Source organism: Lutra lutra, chromosome 7 (assembly GCF_902655055.1).
Source record: "Lutra lutra chromosome 7, mLutLut1.2, whole genome shotgun sequence".
In the NCBI taxonomy this organism is placed as follows: Eukaryota; Metazoa; Chordata; class Mammalia; order Carnivora; family Mustelidae; genus Lutra; species Lutra lutra.
This window is the reverse complement of record NC_062284.1, coordinates 73,005,465-73,022,679: the sequence shown is the minus strand read 5'-3', so window position 1 is coordinate 73,022,679 and position 17,215 is coordinate 73,005,465. Positions and strand designations below refer to the sequence as shown.

At 38.2% G+C, this 17,215-nt stretch overlaps 1 gene segment (V, D, J or C); it reads right to left on the bottom strand.

Moving 5' to 3' along the window:
* LOC125104779 (T-cell receptor alpha chain C region-like) overlaps positions 1-17,008 on the bottom strand; it is a 311,082-nt gene extending 294,074 nt beyond the window's left edge. The window contains 2 exon segments of the C gene segment in view: positions 16,199-16,463; positions 16,908-17,008. Of these exon segments, the coding sequence occupies positions 16,199-16,463; positions 16,908-16,947 (305 nt within the window).
* Between the last annotated feature and the right edge of the window lie 207 nt (positions 17,009-17,215).

Sequence of the window (17,215 nt, the reverse complement as noted above, 5' to 3'; positions counted from 1 at the left end):
TTTTTAGGGATAAGGAAGGGTTTTAAACCATAATAAAGGTTTTAATTAATTCCAATATGGTATAATGATTCTGAACTTCCACTTCAATATTAAATGCATAAAGCAAGAATTGATAGAATGATAGAAATTGAAAAGTTCACTCTTGTAGTGATATTTCAATACATCTCTATCGATTATTGACAGGCCAAGGAGAAAAACATTATTTAACATACAGAATATCCAAACAAAGTTGATTTAATTGACATATATAGAACTCTGCACCAAAAAATGAGAGAATATTTCTTCTGAAGCACATGTAGATAATAAAGAATTAACCAAATATTGGGGCACCTCGGTGGCTTAGTTGGTTAAAGCATCTGCCTTTGGTTCAGGTCATGATCTGGGGGTCCTGGGGTGGAGCCCCAGGTTGGGCTGCCTGCTCGACAGGGAGTTTGCTTCTCCCTCTCCCTCTGCCCCCTCCCTCTTCCCACCCCCTGCATGTGTTCCCTCTCTCTCTCCCTCTTTCTTTCTCTCTCAAATAAACAAAATCTTCTTAAAAAAGTTAACCAAATATTAGACCTAAAGCATATTTGCACAAATCTCAAGGAATCAGTATGATCAAGGTCTTATTCTTTGACAAACAAATAATACTGCTACATATTTTAGCTGTGATCATGTACTTCTGGTTATGTTAAAAATACATCTATCCCAGAGATGAATTTTGAATTATTTATGGATAGGATGACTAATGTTTAGAATTTGCTTTAAGAGAGAGAGATGAGGAATATGGATGAAAAAACATTGGTCATGGAGTGATAATTTATCATTGTTGAATTCAGGTGATGACTACATATTTATGATATTATTTTCCTTCTTTTGTGCACCCTTGAAAATGTCCATAATAAAACATTAATTTAAAAATATTATCTACTGAGATGCCCTTGTCATTTTCACCTTTAATCTGCTAATGTTGGAATTACATGAATAGATGTTTCTAATGTTAAGCCTTCTACACCTTTCTAAGATAAATTTTAATTACTCATATTATATTATGTCACATATTTATTGCTAGTTTATATTTGTTGATATTTTTAATTTGTATTTTTTCAGTTATTTTCATAAATGAAATTTCTCTTTAATTTCCCTTTCTTAACTGACTTAGCCAGTTTATTATTTATTTTATTTTATGTTTTTTAAATTTTAATTCCAATATAGTTAACATACAATGTGATATTAGTTTCAGGTATACAATATAGTCATTCAATAATTTTATATATTACTCAGTGCTCATCATGATAATTGTACTCTTAATCTTTTTCATGTATTTCATCCATCCCCCCTCTACCTCCCTTCTGGTAACTATCAGTTTGTTCTCTATAATTAAGAGTCTGTTTTTTGAGTTTATCTTTGTGTATGGTCTAAGAGAATGGTCCAGTTTTATTCTTCTGCATGTGGTTGTCCAATTTTCCCAGCATCATTTATTGAAGAGCCTGTCTTTTTTCCATTGAATATTCTTTCCTGCTTTGTTGAAGATTAGCTGACCATAGAGTTGAGGGACAATTTCTGGAGTCTCTAATCTGTTCTATTGATCTATGTGTCTGTTCTTGTGCCAGTACCACACTGTCTTGATGATCACAGTTTTATAATATAGCTTGAAATCAGGTGATGTGATGCCCCCAGCCTTGGTTTTCTTTTTCAACAATCCCCTGGTGATTCAGGGTCTTTTCCAGTTCCATACATCAAAGTCCTAGAGGAGAACATAGACAGTAACCTCTTCGACATTGGCCACAGTTACTTTTTTCCAGACATGTCTCTAAAGGCAAGGGAAACACAAGCAAAAATGAACTTTTAGGGATTTATCAAGATAAAAAGCTTTTGCACAGCAAAGGAAACAGTCAACAAAAGCAAAAGACAACATTTGCAAATGACATTTCAGATAAAGGGCTGGTATCCAGTATCTATATAGAACTTCTCAAACTCAACACCCAAAAAACAAATAATCCAGTCAATAAATGGGCAGGAGACATGAACAGACACTTCTCCGAAAGAGACATACAAATGGCCAACAGACACATGAAAAAATATTCATCATCACTAGCCATTAGGGAAATTCAAATCAAAACCACAGTGAGAGGGGGTTGGGAGAGGGGAATGGGGTTATGGACATTGGGGAGGGTATGTGCTCTGGTGAGTGCTGTGAAGTGTGTAAACCTGGCGATTCACAGACCTGTACCCCTGGGGATAAAAATACATTATATGTTTATAAAAAAAAATTTAATTAAAAGTTAAAAAAAAAAAACCGCAGTGAGATACCACCTTACACCAGTCAGAATGGCAAAAATTAAACAAGACAGGAAACAACAAGTGTTGGTGAGGATGTGGAGAAAGGGAAACCCTCTTGCAGTTTTGGTAGGAATGCAAATGGGTACAGCCACTTTGGAAAACAGTATGGGGGTTCCTCAATATGTTGAAAAGAGAGCTACACTATTACCCTGCAATACCTAACTACTAGGTATTTACCCCAAAGATACAGACATAGTGAAAAGAAGGGGCACATGCACCCCAGTGCTCATAGCAACAATGTCCACAATAGCCAAAATGTAGAAGGAGCTGAGATGCTCTTCAACAGATGAATGGATAAAGAAGATGTGGTTCATATATACAATGGAATATTACTCAACCATTGGAAAGGATGAATACCCACCATTTCCATTGACATCGATGGAACTTGAGGGGATTATGCTAAATGAATTAAGTCAAGCAGAGAAAGACAATTATCATATGATTTCACTCATATATGGAACACAAGGAATAGCACAGAGAACCACAGGGGAAGGGAGGAATACTGATTGGAAAGAAATCAGAGAGGGAGACAAACCATGAGAGACTCTGGACTCTGGGAACCAAACTGAGGGTTACAGAAAGGAGGGGGGTGTGGGAGGATGGGTTAACCAGGTGATGGGTATTAAGGAGGACACCTGTGGTGATGAACACTGGGTGTTATATGCAACTAATGAATCACTGAACACTACATCAAAAACTAATGATGTACTTTATATTGGCTAATTGAACATAATAAAAAAAGAACTAAAAAAAAGAATCTGTTTTTGGTTTGTTTGTTTTTTTTCTTAAATTCCACATATGCATGAAATTATAGGATATTTGTCTTTCCCTGACTGACTTATTTCACTTAGTATTATACCCTTTAGATCCATGGTGTTGCAAATGGCAATATTTCATTCTTTTTTTAAATGGCTGAGTAATAGTCCATTATTTGCAATCTACTGCTCATATTTAAATTGATATTTGCCTTCTTATTACTGAGTTGTAAGTTAATATATATGATATATATATATTATATATATGTGTATATATATATATATGATTTGCAAACAGACTTTCATTCTGTGGGTTGTATTTTCACTTTCATTTGTGGAAAACTTTGTGGTCTTTGAAAAAGTTCTTGGTATTGATAAAGGCCAATTTATTTATTTTTTTGGTTGCTGTGCTCTTGGTATCATATCTAAGAAACAGTTTCATAGTCCAAGATCACTGAAATTTTGCCTGTATTTTCTTCTAAGAGTATATAGTTTTAACTCTTACATTTGAGTCTTTGATCCATTTGAGTTAATATCTGAATGTGTATATATTCTTTTGCATGAGGCTATCCAGTGGTCCTAGCACTATGTTCCCACTGAATAGTCTTGCCACCCTTGTTGAAAATTAATTGTCCATGGATGTCTGGGTTTAGTCCCAAACTCTCAATTCTATTCCATTAATATCCATCCATTTTTAAAGAGAGCTGTATTAAATCTACTGTGACTTATGTACTGATCATTTCTCCTTATATACTGACAAAATAAGTAAGTAATATATATAAAAATGGGTTTGTGTTCATTAAGCAAAGAGCACAAGCTTTGGAAGATAAAGCCTCGGATGCGTGAGAATTTGCAGTAATGGGAGAGCAGGGTACATAGTGGCACGATCATATTTCACGCCAAGAGGAGCAGCTGCTGGAGGCAACATAGTGACTGGGGTTCCAGCTTCGAGTTTGAGTGCAGGCTGCAGGTGCTCAGGGAGCACTGTGTTGCCCACTGCAGAAGTAGGTCCCTGAATGTTTCATCTCGGAGGCTGAAATGGTCAAGAAGCTGTCCATTCTTGTTCGGCTGAACTGAGCAGTCAGTTTTCCATTTCTGATCGATTCACCAGCCTTATATAAGGCTATCAAGAGGACAAGGCCTTCCCTGGGATCCTGCTTGAACCATAGAAAGCTATTGAACGAGCTCGAAGAATTGCAGTTCGTGGAGACATCCTCTCCTTCCTGAATGGACACAGACTGAGGATTCTGATTTAACTGCTGGCCACTCGCCCCTGTGTAGAAAGACAAATGAAGGTATTCAAAATCATTTTTAGATCACCTTTGTTGGAGCCATGATGGACTCTTCCCTAACTCCAACTCCCAGCCCTACGGCTGTGCTTTTTCCTTTCCTCCCTCCCTTTCTAAAGCTTTTCTCCTGTGTCTCTCTTTTCATGGACCTGGATAAAACCTCACCTCCTGCCTTCCGGAGAATTTCCACCCCTTTGAAATTCTCTCTGTGAGACTCAGAAACCCCCAAGACTCACATGCCAACTGCATCCCCAGGAATATTAATAAATCTACAAGGAGCATGGTCATCACACGTCCTTGAGAGAATTATTTCCTTAAAGGGTTTTTGCTTCAAGAAACTCCTTTGAGCTTAGGGTAACTCTATAAATACCTCTGTGGTGTGAAAATATCCATTCTGTTTATCAGCCAATCTGATCTTTAACTGGAGGCTTCTCTGAGTTTTGAGCCAATCTTGAAGGTGAACTATGAATGGAGACACTGCCCCCTTATGACTAGTCACTAGATTGCATTTCCTTCATGCCACTCTTGGAGAATTGTAAAAAATAATCCTATTTCCCCCATTCAGTTGATGAAGCCTTATTGAGTACCACTATCTGCTAGGACATAGAAAGACATGAACAAATCAGATTTAGGATTAAGACAGATTTAGGATTAAGCATGGTGACTTGAAGACTTTTTTTTTCTCTGTGCCTTTCTCATAACCCACTGAAATAAGAGTAAACTTTTTTTTTTTAAAGTTATGAACCCCAAAGGACATAAAGAACAGGCAAAGGATGACATCTATAAGCTGTTTTGGGACCTGAGAGTGAATGGACAAGTGGTAACTGGTTTGGTCAACTGAAGAAAGTTGAATCCTAAGGGCCCACAGAGGGGAATGCTAAAAAAATCTAGGCGCTCAGAGAGTCTCAAGAATTTGGGCTCTTGATACCTCAGAAGATCAGAATGAGGAATATGGGGTAAGGGGACTTTAAACAGAATGTATCAGGTCTAAAGTAAAATAGTATTAAGTACAGTTATACTCTCAGATCTCCCATCCTGACCTGGAAAAGTCAGGTAGGTGTCCACTCCTTCCCACCTGCTTTCGTGCTTTCTGAAGATATTGAATAAGAAGGCATATAAGAGCCTGGGATACCAAGCTCAGTTGAGAGTGAAGAGAGGCAAACATTTAAAAACAGAGGAACCAGAGCTGTCCTCCCTTTGCTCAAATCCCCAATTTATATCCCACTAAGTATAAATGAGCATCTGGGATCACTAGGCATTTGAAAAGATTGCCTTAACATGAAAGGCAGAGACAAAAACAAAAAGAGAAAAGGACCCTGACAGAGACAATGCAGGAAGAAGGTTACGTTGCTTATTAACATAGTCCTGTGAAATTCTGACTCCTTTTTTTAAAGAGACAAAACTCTGAATAATAGCAAAACGTCATTATTATGGAATGGAATTTTAGAGGGAAGTTTCATCTTTAAGAAAAAAAATTGAAATGGCAACTTAGAATTTCAAATGCCTAGGATCTGGGCTGAGTACCTGAGGAATGCCTTGAAGCTTCTGTCCTAATTTACATAAATGAGTTTCTACCAGGTCCTGACCGCCATGTTCTATCCCACTGGGCTTCTCAGACTTGGAAGAACAGGGAAATGGCTTTCTGTTTTCTTGAGTCTCCTTTTCTTCTTCTAGGGTCAATGCTAATTTAGGTCTAGGTTTGCCAGCAAGTAACCTCTGTGTATATGTTTATCTTGTTTCTTCTGTGTTCCTACCAAATGAGTATATTTCCTAAAGCAAAAATACTGATAACCTGACATCATTCTTTTCCTTCCTTCCTTCCTTCCCTCCCTCCTTCCTTCCTTCCTTCCTTCCTTCCTTCTTCCTTCCTTCCAAGCAAGCTGTATACCCAACATGGAGCTTAAACTCACAACCCTGGGATCAGGAGTTAACATGCTCTACCAACTGAGCCAACAAGGAGGCCCTTCTTTCTTTTTTAATGACTCTGCAACATTTTATTGAAGTAATGCATTAAAAAAAAAAAAGCAAACAGAATAAACAAAAAACCAAGACAGTTCCTTTTAGAAAAAAACCAATTTGCATTGGGTTATGGACATTGGGGAGGGTATGTGCTATGGTGAATGCTGTGAAATGGGTAAGCCTGATGATTCACAGACCTGAACTGCTGGGGCTAATAATACATTATATGTCAATAAAAAATTTTTTTAAAAAGAGAAAAAAATAAATCCAATAAGAACACACACACACAATACACAAACAAATTTGCATTACTCTGATACTCCACGGCACATGGGAGGCAAAGAGGTAATAGGTCAAGTTTACCACTAGATCTACTGACCCCTTGTGATCATCATGGTTGCTGCTACAGTCTCCCTGATGCTGAGCAGCTGTTCCAGTCTCCATGAAGACCTACTGTCTCAGCCCTGAGAGTGTCCCCATTTTCTTGAGAATTCTGGCAGTCCATTTCTGTTCCCTAACAGAGCAACAGGCCAGGTAGTAGCCTAAGAAGGATGACAGTTTGCATTGGGATAAACATGGCATACATTTCTGGATCATGAATTTAAAGCCTTTTTTTTTTTTTTTGCATATTGAAACAAATGAGGGCATATTACAGAACACAACACGTGAATTTTAGGTAGAAAATGAGATTTCAAAGAAATATCATATATATAGACCACATCTCCCAGGCCTAGATGAATATAGCCTCACTCTCCTGGGTGTTAGGAGGAGGTTGTAAGGAAATTTTTAAAAACACTGAGCTTAATCAGAAGATTCATACAGGTCTTAAGACTCCTCTGTGTCTCTACAGCAACGTAAGAAATATAGTTGCTATGTATTCTAACTTAATTGTTCAGATGATTTTCTAATTATAATTAGTATGCCAGAAAATCAAGGGTAGCAAATGGCTATAGTGAGCTTGTGCAGAAAGAAAACTCTGCCATAAACCTGGTGATTCACAGACCTGTACCCCTGGGGATAAAAATATATTACATGTTTATAAAAAATAAAATTAATAAAAAAAATTAACTAAAAAAAAAGAAAACTCTGCCATAAAAGGATGGATTATTACTATATAAAGTTGGAGAAGAAGGAAGATGTCAATCAGGGACCCCAACAGAACAAAATGAAGTAAATACAAAGGGCCACTTTTAAGTACAGGAAACTGATACAGCTCTAGGGCGGCATTTATTGTCCCAGGGGAGACATTTGAGACACAACAAAGGTCTAGCTCAGTTCTCTGGTAGGGCCGGGAGCAGAGTGACCTGATTCCAACATTTTCTGATAGGCATTTTACAGAAGTGAGTACAAAGCACGACTTGCCTCCTGGCTTCAGTGGGCAGTGACCACGAGAAAATGTGTTCGGTGGCACGACTGAAAGGAAGCAGGCAAGGTGAGGATGTGCCACGTTATAGGCGAGTGGGAGATGAGTGGCTTCTGTGTCTCTGGAGTGTCTGTGGCCTCCAATGTGCTTCCTCAGGATTCAAGTTCTCAAAAGCACTCCTTGATGGAAATTTCTTCTCACTCTCAGTTTTCTTATAAGTAAAATGCAGATAATTATATATGCCATTCTGTGCCTTACGATATTAACTCTAAGTGGGTATGGTGCCTTTCAGTGTGGGGTATCACACATCCCATCACAACAACTGTATGGAGATGGAGTCTATCTTAGATAACCCATGCTGCAAATTATTATGTGTAGTGTCAAGCATTAGAATCTCTGTTCTTATTCTTTGCTGGATCATATTATCCTTCTCTTTATTTTTAAGATTTAATTTATTTATTTGATAAAGATCACAAGTAGGGAGAGAGGCAGGCAGAGAGAGAAAGGGGGAAGTAGGCTCCCCGCTGAACAGAGAGCCCGATTCGGGGCTCGATCCCAGGATCCTGGGATCATTACCTGAGCTGAAGGCAGAGGCTTTAACCCACTGAGCCACCCAGGTGCCCCTCGTATTATCCTTCTAAACAGATTTGAGTAATAATGTGTTTTTTAACCAATGCTTGCAGTGTGGTGTCTGCACCTCTTGCCCACGAGAACTGCCCTACATACAGGCAGGTGGCCTACATGATGGTTTAACGGCATGGGAAATAGCATTTTGCTATGAAACATCCTTCCTCTCCAACTGTCACCATAAGTGAAAGCGCACCAGTTGAGGTGACTTCCTCTGAGTCTCCTCCAACATTCCCCTTTCAAATACAAGCAATCCAGGGAGAGCTAATCTAGAATGTTGCATCGAGATATGAGTTAGGTTACAAACCACTCCATTTTGGAGAGTGAGCTGGGAAATGGATATGGAATCAATAAAGTGGGAGAAGATTTTGGAAAGCAATTCGATGACTAGAAAACATTAGGGTTTGGGTGGGCAAAATGGTATTGAAGGTCACAGAGTACCATTAGGAGTGGGGGAGGGAGCAGGAGCAGCCTCAGGAGGGAGGCAAATAAAGGTGCTGGGATGTGGAAGAAATAAGGACAAAATCTTTGCGTGCTCCATCTGGCTCTAAGTGCACATCTTTTATCAAGGATAGTGGGCAAGAACAAGTGAAAACAAAATCTGCAAGATGAGCTCTGCCACAAGGACTGAATATAATCTGTTTCTTTTTGAAGCTACATCAGAGATGAGGGGCAAACTCGGTGTGGCTGAGGCGGTGGGCAGTGTGAACAGGTGAAGCCATGTTGTTGAAGTGAGGGGTGGCCTGGGACTGGATTAGAACCCCCTCTCCTATCTACCTATGCATCCACTTGTGTATCTCTATGCTTACAATATAAACTTAGGAAAAACCACTGTCCCTGACTCCTCCCAGTGTGACAATATTGCTCACAGTACAGTCCTAAAATGCCACAAGGAATCTACTAAATGACTCAGATTTTTTTTTCTATTAACAAGCTGAATGAGTAGAAGAAGGGAGAAAGTTTCCTTGGAGCAATAAAGGCACAAGGTCTGTGCACAGTGATTGCAAAAATCACTGAACTTCATGCCATCCTTATCCCAAGCTGAGGTTTCTACCTACAAGAAAGCAATAATTACCAAGACAAAAAGTCAAATTGAACTTGGAAATAAAGATAGAACTTCTCCTACTCTCACTCCTCACTCCAGAACCTTGCTCTGTTTTTTTTTTTTTTTTTTTTTTTTTGCAATGAGACTACTGCATCTTCTTCAAGCTTCTCATCTTGGCAAATGTCCCAGCACTGCTCAGGAGCCCTGTGTTGGCAGAGCACCTGCGGCCCAGCTGCAGGTTTGGGGACACCCTGCAGAGGCCCGGAGATCACAGTGCATCTGCTGCACACAGGTAGGTGCCTGAGTGGCTGGGCTGGGAGGCTCTGATATGCAGAGAACTCTGCTGTTTTTTCTCATCCAATGTGGCAGTGGTTTCTTCATGATTCTTTTCTTCCCCATTTTTCCACAATATCATCAAGGAGATTAGACCTTTGCTCTTCTTTTGTCTGTACCAGTGTAGGGCATACACAAGCTTTGATGAGCTGCAGTTTATGGTGAAATCTTCTCCCTCTTGGATGATCAGGGACTGTGGACTCTGCTCTAGTTCTTGACTACTGACCCCTGTTCAAAAAGACAATGTAAAGAAAATGCAGGTGACCACATCAGATCTTCAAGCTCATAGAAGGGATGGGTTCTCTCTGCCCGCCGCCCCCCCTTCAATTCTTCTGGGGCAGCAAAACTATCACAACAACATAGAATATTGTCTATCTTTTCAGCATGTATCTGGCTCTCAGATGGGCCTCCGCAGGGCAGGAGATGACTCAGTCCTTGCCCCCAGGGACTGTCAGCATCCCCTAACTCTCCTAGACTAACCCCATACTTACAGGCAGCCTGCAACTCTAATATCCCTATGAGTACTTGCAGGAGAGTCTCCATCCTCTGGTTCCTCAGGAGACAGCCCAATTGGGTGTTCTCGAATGAGCTTCCCTAGCACAGGTTACTTGAGCTCAGTGGGGTCTCACTGGTGTAGAACTCTGCACCAATCAGAGAGACCAGACCTGCTTTCCAGTTCCTCCAGCTCTGCAAACCTGAACTCAAATATTTTTTGAACACTGCCACCTTTTGGCCAGATTGAGAAATACTGAATAATGGATGACTTCTGGAATTAATTTATACAGATGAGTTACATTTATTTATTGCAATGAGTATGGTATTTATTATTGGATATCGAAAATACCTTGCTACTTTTGCATGTTTGAAACAGTTTCTTCTTTATAATGAAAAGAAAGTGAAAGATTCTGCTCTCTAGAACCAATTATTTTTCAACATTTAGTTGTCTACTTTTGATTTTAGTTTTATAAAAAACTGCTTTATTGAGGCATACCCAATATGACATATAATAAGCTGCAGAGATTTAAAATGTACAATTTGGGGACATCTGGGTGGCTTAGTCAGTTAAGCCTCTGCCTTTGGCTCAGGTCATGATCCCAGGGTCCTTGCTCAGCAAGGAGCTTGCTTCTCTCTCTGCCTGTCACTCCCCCTCTTGTGGTTGCTCGCTCTCTGATAAATAAATAAAATCTTAAAAAAAAGAAAATGTACAATTTGGTCATTTTTGACATGGACATACAAATGTGAAACCATAATCACCATCTTAGGTAGTGAGTATATGCACTACCTCCCTAGACCCCCTTGTGACCCTATTCATTGTGGTCCTTTTGAACCCCTCTTCTATAATTTCCTGGCACATCCCTCCAACCACCATTCAGCCCAGGCAATCACTGGTCTGCCTTCTTTTACTATAGATGAGTTTGCACTTTCTAGAGTTTTATGTAAATAGACTCATAGTAGTATATACTCTCTTTTGTCTGGTTTCTTTTGGCCTATTTATTTTGAGATTCATCCACATTGTCCCATTTATCAGTAACTCATTCCTTTAATTGTTGACTAGTATTCCATTGTTTATCTATACCACAATTTATTTATCCATTCACCTGTTGATGGACTTCTGGGTTATTTCCAATTACTGTTTTCGAAGCTATTATGAAGACACTTATAACCGTTTGTATAGACATAAACTTTTATTTCTTTTGGGTTAGTATCCAGGAGTGTAATTGGTAGGCTATATGGTAGGTTCATGTTTAACATGTTTCACCTTAGTAAAAGGTGAAGCTGTCTTCTGAGTGGTTGTACCATTTGCATTCCCAACAGCAGTATGTTGAGAGTTCCAGTTGCTCCCAAACTTCACCAATACTTGGTGTGGTCAGTCACTTGGATTTTAGCCATTCTAGTAAGTATGTAGTGGAATCTTGTCATTTTAATTTGCATTTTCCTTAACAATATTGATGCTGAGCATTCTTTCATGCTTATTTACAATACATAGGGATTTGTTGTTTTTGTTGTTCAAATCTCCAGCCTATTAAAAAAATTGAGTTCTACTAAGTTGTAAGAGTTTTAAAAATAGATATTCTAGATACAGGTCTTTTTTTTTAGATATACATTTTGTAAAGATTTTCTCCTGGTCTCTGGCTTTTGTTTTCTATTTTCTTAATAGTTTCTTTTAAAGAGCAAATATTTTTAATATTGTGAAGTCCTGAGTACTGATTTTTTAAAAATCCACTTTATTGAGGTATGACTGGCATACAAAATGATGTGTATATTTAATGTGTACAACTAGATGAGTTTGGAGACAAGACTATATTATGAAACTATCATTACGATTAATATTGTGGTTTTCTCCAAAGGTTTCCTCCTACTCTCTATTTTTAAATTTAATTTTTTTGTGTGATAGGAACCCTTAACATAGGATCTAAAAAATTTCTTAGCAAATTTTATTTTAAAGATTTTATTTATTTTAAGTAATCTCTATACCCAATGTGGGACTCAAACCTACAACCCCAAGATCTAGAGTTGCATGCTTTGCTGAACTGAGCCAGCCAGTCCCTGGAAAATTTCCAGCCCCTGGAAATTTTAAAGTATACAATATAGTACTGTTAACTATAGGCACTGTGCTGTATAGTAGATCTCTCGCATATATTCATGTTGCATAATTTATTCATGTTGCATAATTGAAACTTTATACCCTTTGATCAACACCTCTGCATTTCTTCTCCCACCAACCCCTACTAACCACCATTCTATCCTTTGCCACTATGAATTTGACCATTTTAGACTAATCACATAAGGGGTCAGGTAGTATTTTTTTCTTCCGTGTTTGGTTTACTTCATTTAACATAATGTTTTCCAGGTTCATCCATGTTGTTACAAATGACAGGATTTTCTTCCCTTTTTAAAAGCTGAATCATATTCTACTTTATGTAAACACTACATTTTCCTTATCCATTCATTTGTCAAAGGACACTGGCTTGTTTCAGTGTCTTGGTTCTTGTGAATAATGCTGCAATGAATATGGGAATACAGATATCTTTGAGATCCTGATTTCAGTTCCTTTGTATATATACCCAGAAGTGGGGTTGCTAGATCATATGGTAGTTCTATTTTTAATTTGTGTAGATTTTTGAAATCTTATGTCATGTATCCTTTGTGTCATAATTAGTCTTTGCCAAACCCATGGTTTCTAAGATTTTCCCCAATGTTTTACTCTAGAAGCTCATAGTTTTAGCCCTCTCATTTAGATCTATGGTCTATTTGGAGTCAAATTCTTATATAGTGTGAGCTGAGGGTTAGAGTTTATATTTTTGAATATGGCTATCAACTGTTCAAGCATGATTTATTAAAAAGATTTTTTTCCTCATTGAATTGTTATGGTAATTTTATTGAAAATCAACTGATTTTATATGTGTGAGTCTATTTCTGGACTTTTTATTCTGTTTCAATGTTGTATGTATCTATCTTTACATCAATCCTATAATTTCTCTATCTTCATTAAAACAATTTAGTATCAGTAGTGTTAGTTCTTCAAATTTGTTACTCCCTTCAAAATATTTTTACTAACATAGTCCTTTTTAATTTTCATGTGTATCTGACAATCCTTTTGACAATTTCTATAGAACTTTCTACTGGGATTTTTTATTGATATTACATTGAATCTATACATCACATTGGAGAGAATTAACATTTTTTTTAAGATTATTTGAGGGAGAGAGAGAGGATGAGAAGGAGGGGCAGAGGGAGAGGAAGAGGGAGACAAAGAGAGAATCTTGAGTAGACTCTATGCTGAGCACAGAGCTGGAGATGGAGCTTGATCTTATGACCCGGAGATCATGACTAGAGCTGAAATCAAGACTCGGATGCCCAACTGATTACAGCACCCAGGTCTCTTGAGAATTAATGTTTTAATATGAGTCTTTTAATCCATGAACACAATTTTTGTCTTTTATAAGGATAGAAGTCATGTTGGATGGGGGCCCACCATAATGATCTGATTTTAACTGATTATTTCTGTAAAGACCCTATTTCCAAATAAGGTCATATCCTGAAGTTCTGGAGGTTGGGACTGCAATGTGTGTGTGTGTGTGTGTGTGTGTGTGTGTGTGTGTGTGTGATGTGATGTGTGTGTGGGGGGCACAATTCAACCCATAATAAACAGTAAGTAGTTTTTTTTTTAATCAGTAAGTCTGTTACTTTTTAATTTTTAAAATTCACCTTGTACATTGTCCCTTCTACAGTGAAGTGCAGAATTGTAGAGTCTATCATTTTGATTGAGACTCCTGTCTCCCTTTGTCAAATATCTAAACCTAGCAGAGCTCCCAATCTGTCTCTCTCCTAATCACTCTCAGGCTGATTAAAAGAATCCCCTTGATTAGGAGACATTGTAAGAATTTTGATTTATCAACTTGGAATAGGTAAAGTCTTCTTAGAAGGCTTGGATTTGACAATATAAAAATAAAAATATCCCTGATAATCACTGAATAAACAAACATAAAATAAACAGTATATTTGGAGTAAGTATGTGTAATACATGTAACAGGCAAAGTAATGTTCATTGTATTAAAATAATTTTTACAAATAAACAAGGAAAAGACAATCTATAAAAGTGCAAATGTACAGAGTAAGTTGTTCAACTGCCCTCGTAATCAGGAAAATGCAAATGAAACAAAAAAAATACTTTCAAGTTGTCTAAAATCTAAAAAAGACTGATAATGGTGTTAACCAAGATGCAGGGAAATAGGTTTCCCATATGCTGTGTTTTGCAGTGTAGATTGTTAGAGCCATTTTGGAAAGCAACTTTCCAATACTTGTAAAAATATAACATTAGGCTTATCCTTTGACCCAGCAATTTCACCTCTAAGAATTCATCCATCTAAAAATATCTGTATATAAATCATATATATATATATATATATATATATATATATATATTTGTTGATTTGTGATTCTGATTATGAGACCTAAGAGAAGTAAAAAATTTAAATATTATTAGGAAGTGTGCAAGTTAATTGAAGTTTTATACACAGGATAAAGTCCATATGTGCATGTGTATGTATATGAACACATCTCAAAAATACATTTTTAGAGGTGCCAGGTTGGCTCAGTCGTTTAAGCATCAGACTTTTGATTTCAGCTCAGGTCCTGATCTCTGGGTCATGAGATTGAGCTCCATATCAGGCTCCAGCATCAGCAGGGAGCCTGCCTGAGATTTTCTTTCTCCCTCTCCCTCTGCCCCTCTCCTGGCTTGCAAGTTCTCTCTCTCTTTCTAGATAAATAAAATCTTTAAAATAAAATCAGAGGTGGAGACAAACCATGAAAGACTATGGACTCTGAGAAACAATCTGAGGGTTTCAGAAGGGAGTGGGGTGGGGGGATGGGATAGCCCAGTGATGGGTATTAAGGAGGGCACATGTTGTAATGAACACTGGGTGTTATAAGCAAGTAATGAATCATGGAACACTGCACTAAAAACTAATGATGTATTGCATGGTGACTAACATAATAAAAAAATAAAAAAATTAAAAAATTAAAAATACATTTTTAAATAAAAAATATAAACAAGCTGCAGAAAAATACACCAGATATGATCTAATTTGTGTGAGAAAATTGGTATTTACATGAGCATCCTGATAAATGAAAAAGAATGTGATTGTTAAGACATACTCCAAACTGTCAAAATAGGTTATTGTAGGAATTGAAAAGGGAATGGAGAGGAAGTGGGGAGACTCAGACTGGGCTTTTAGGCTTTACTCTACATCCTTATGTAATAACTTGAGTCTTTTACAATGAGAAAATATTTGTGTGTTTTTTTGTGTGTAATAATAATATTTCAACATAAATTCTAGAAATGAAATTAATGTCCACATATTTGTCTCTTATTTATCTCTTCCACCAAATTGTCTTTATTGGTGGAGGTCCCAGCAACAGCACAATACCCGCTAGCACAATGATGTGTGTGCTACAGATAAGCAAATATTTTTCAAGAGCAAATGAATCAGTTTCTGAAATTCATTCCCATTTTTGAGGAGTTGGAAGGACTGATATGATGTGATATCCAGAGCTTGGGCACCTCCTTGGGCCTGAATGAAGAAAGTCTTTGGGACAACCCCGTGGTTGCTCTCACCTATTTTAGGGAGACCTATTTAGAAAGCAACATTTGATTAAGACTAAGAGCTATGGCAAATTCTCATTTCCTTTTCCCTTTATTGCAGGTTTCCAATTGTGTCTCTTAGTTTCCTTGTGAGCTTTTTAGTCCCTCCCTTTAATAACGTAAACTCTTCTTCCTCATCCTCTTTGTTCCTTCTATTCTTTCCTCTTTGATTCCCTCACTATCTTCTTTTTATTTCTTTCCTCTTTTCTGTGTTACTTCTCTCTCCTATCGGGCTCCCACTCATTCTTGTGCGGTGGCTTTTGGAGATGGCAGCTGCTCCTTCTCCTCCCCGACCAGGCAGATCTTGTATGGGGGCAGCCCCATCTATCTTAGTGTGCCTCTCTCAGGAGGCAGTAATACACAGCAGCATCTCCCAGGGTAACCCGGGGCAGAATCAAAGTACTGGACTTCCTAGCTCTTGTGATGATCAGAGTGGCTATTCCTTTAGTCACATTGTCTTTTAGACCATGAATCATGTACTCCGGACCCTGGTTAGGAATCTGCCGATACCAATATATGTACTCATTTCCGCCGATTGTGGAGTGGTTACAGGGCAGGTGGACAGGCTCTCCTTCAGTACTCTCCATTGCATTTGGCTGTGTGGTGTCAGCATCGCTCATAATACCTGAGGGGTTGAGAAACAATAGATGAGCTCTGGCTTGTCAAATGTGGGTACCCCTAAGGTCAGCTTCACAAGCACTCCCAGAACTCTCCTCTCTGGCTTTACACCGAAACTTGAGCATTTTTACACAGGACAAGAGAAATATTACTGGTATTCATTATTGAGCCATCTAGAGCTACAAGGCCAAAGATAAGTTTTTGCATTCCATGACCACTGGGCTCAATGAACCCAAACCTCCTTACAAGCCTGAGAGCTGTGAGACTCAGGAGATCTTCTGTGAAAAGTGGATATGATCAGCCCTCACAATGATACTCAGACTCTATAGAGAATCATATAGACACACAGAAAAGTATAGATGCATTTTTTTTCCCAGCAGTGTAGTGAAGACAGTGGAAGAAGGAGAAGTAGCAGATAAAATGTCATCCTTATTAGACCCAGATCACTTACCTAAAGTTAGGAGAATAGTGATTCTTGTTAGTGATCTCATAGTTCCAGCGCAAACCAGGGTCCCAGGTCTCTGAGCTCAGGTTTGTATCTTAACCTAGGTTGGGGGAGGGCCCAGGAACAGCACAGCACCCACTAGCACAGCTCTATATCAGGCAGCTTTCAATCTGGGTGTTCCCCTGCCAAGCATTGGCTAAGGATGGAACAGTCTCTTGGTTGGGTCTACTCCCACCCTTAGGATTAAAAAATTTTTTTAAAAGAGAGCTAAGAATATTTTCCCAGTGTCTAGCCTTAATTCAGAGGGTTTACAC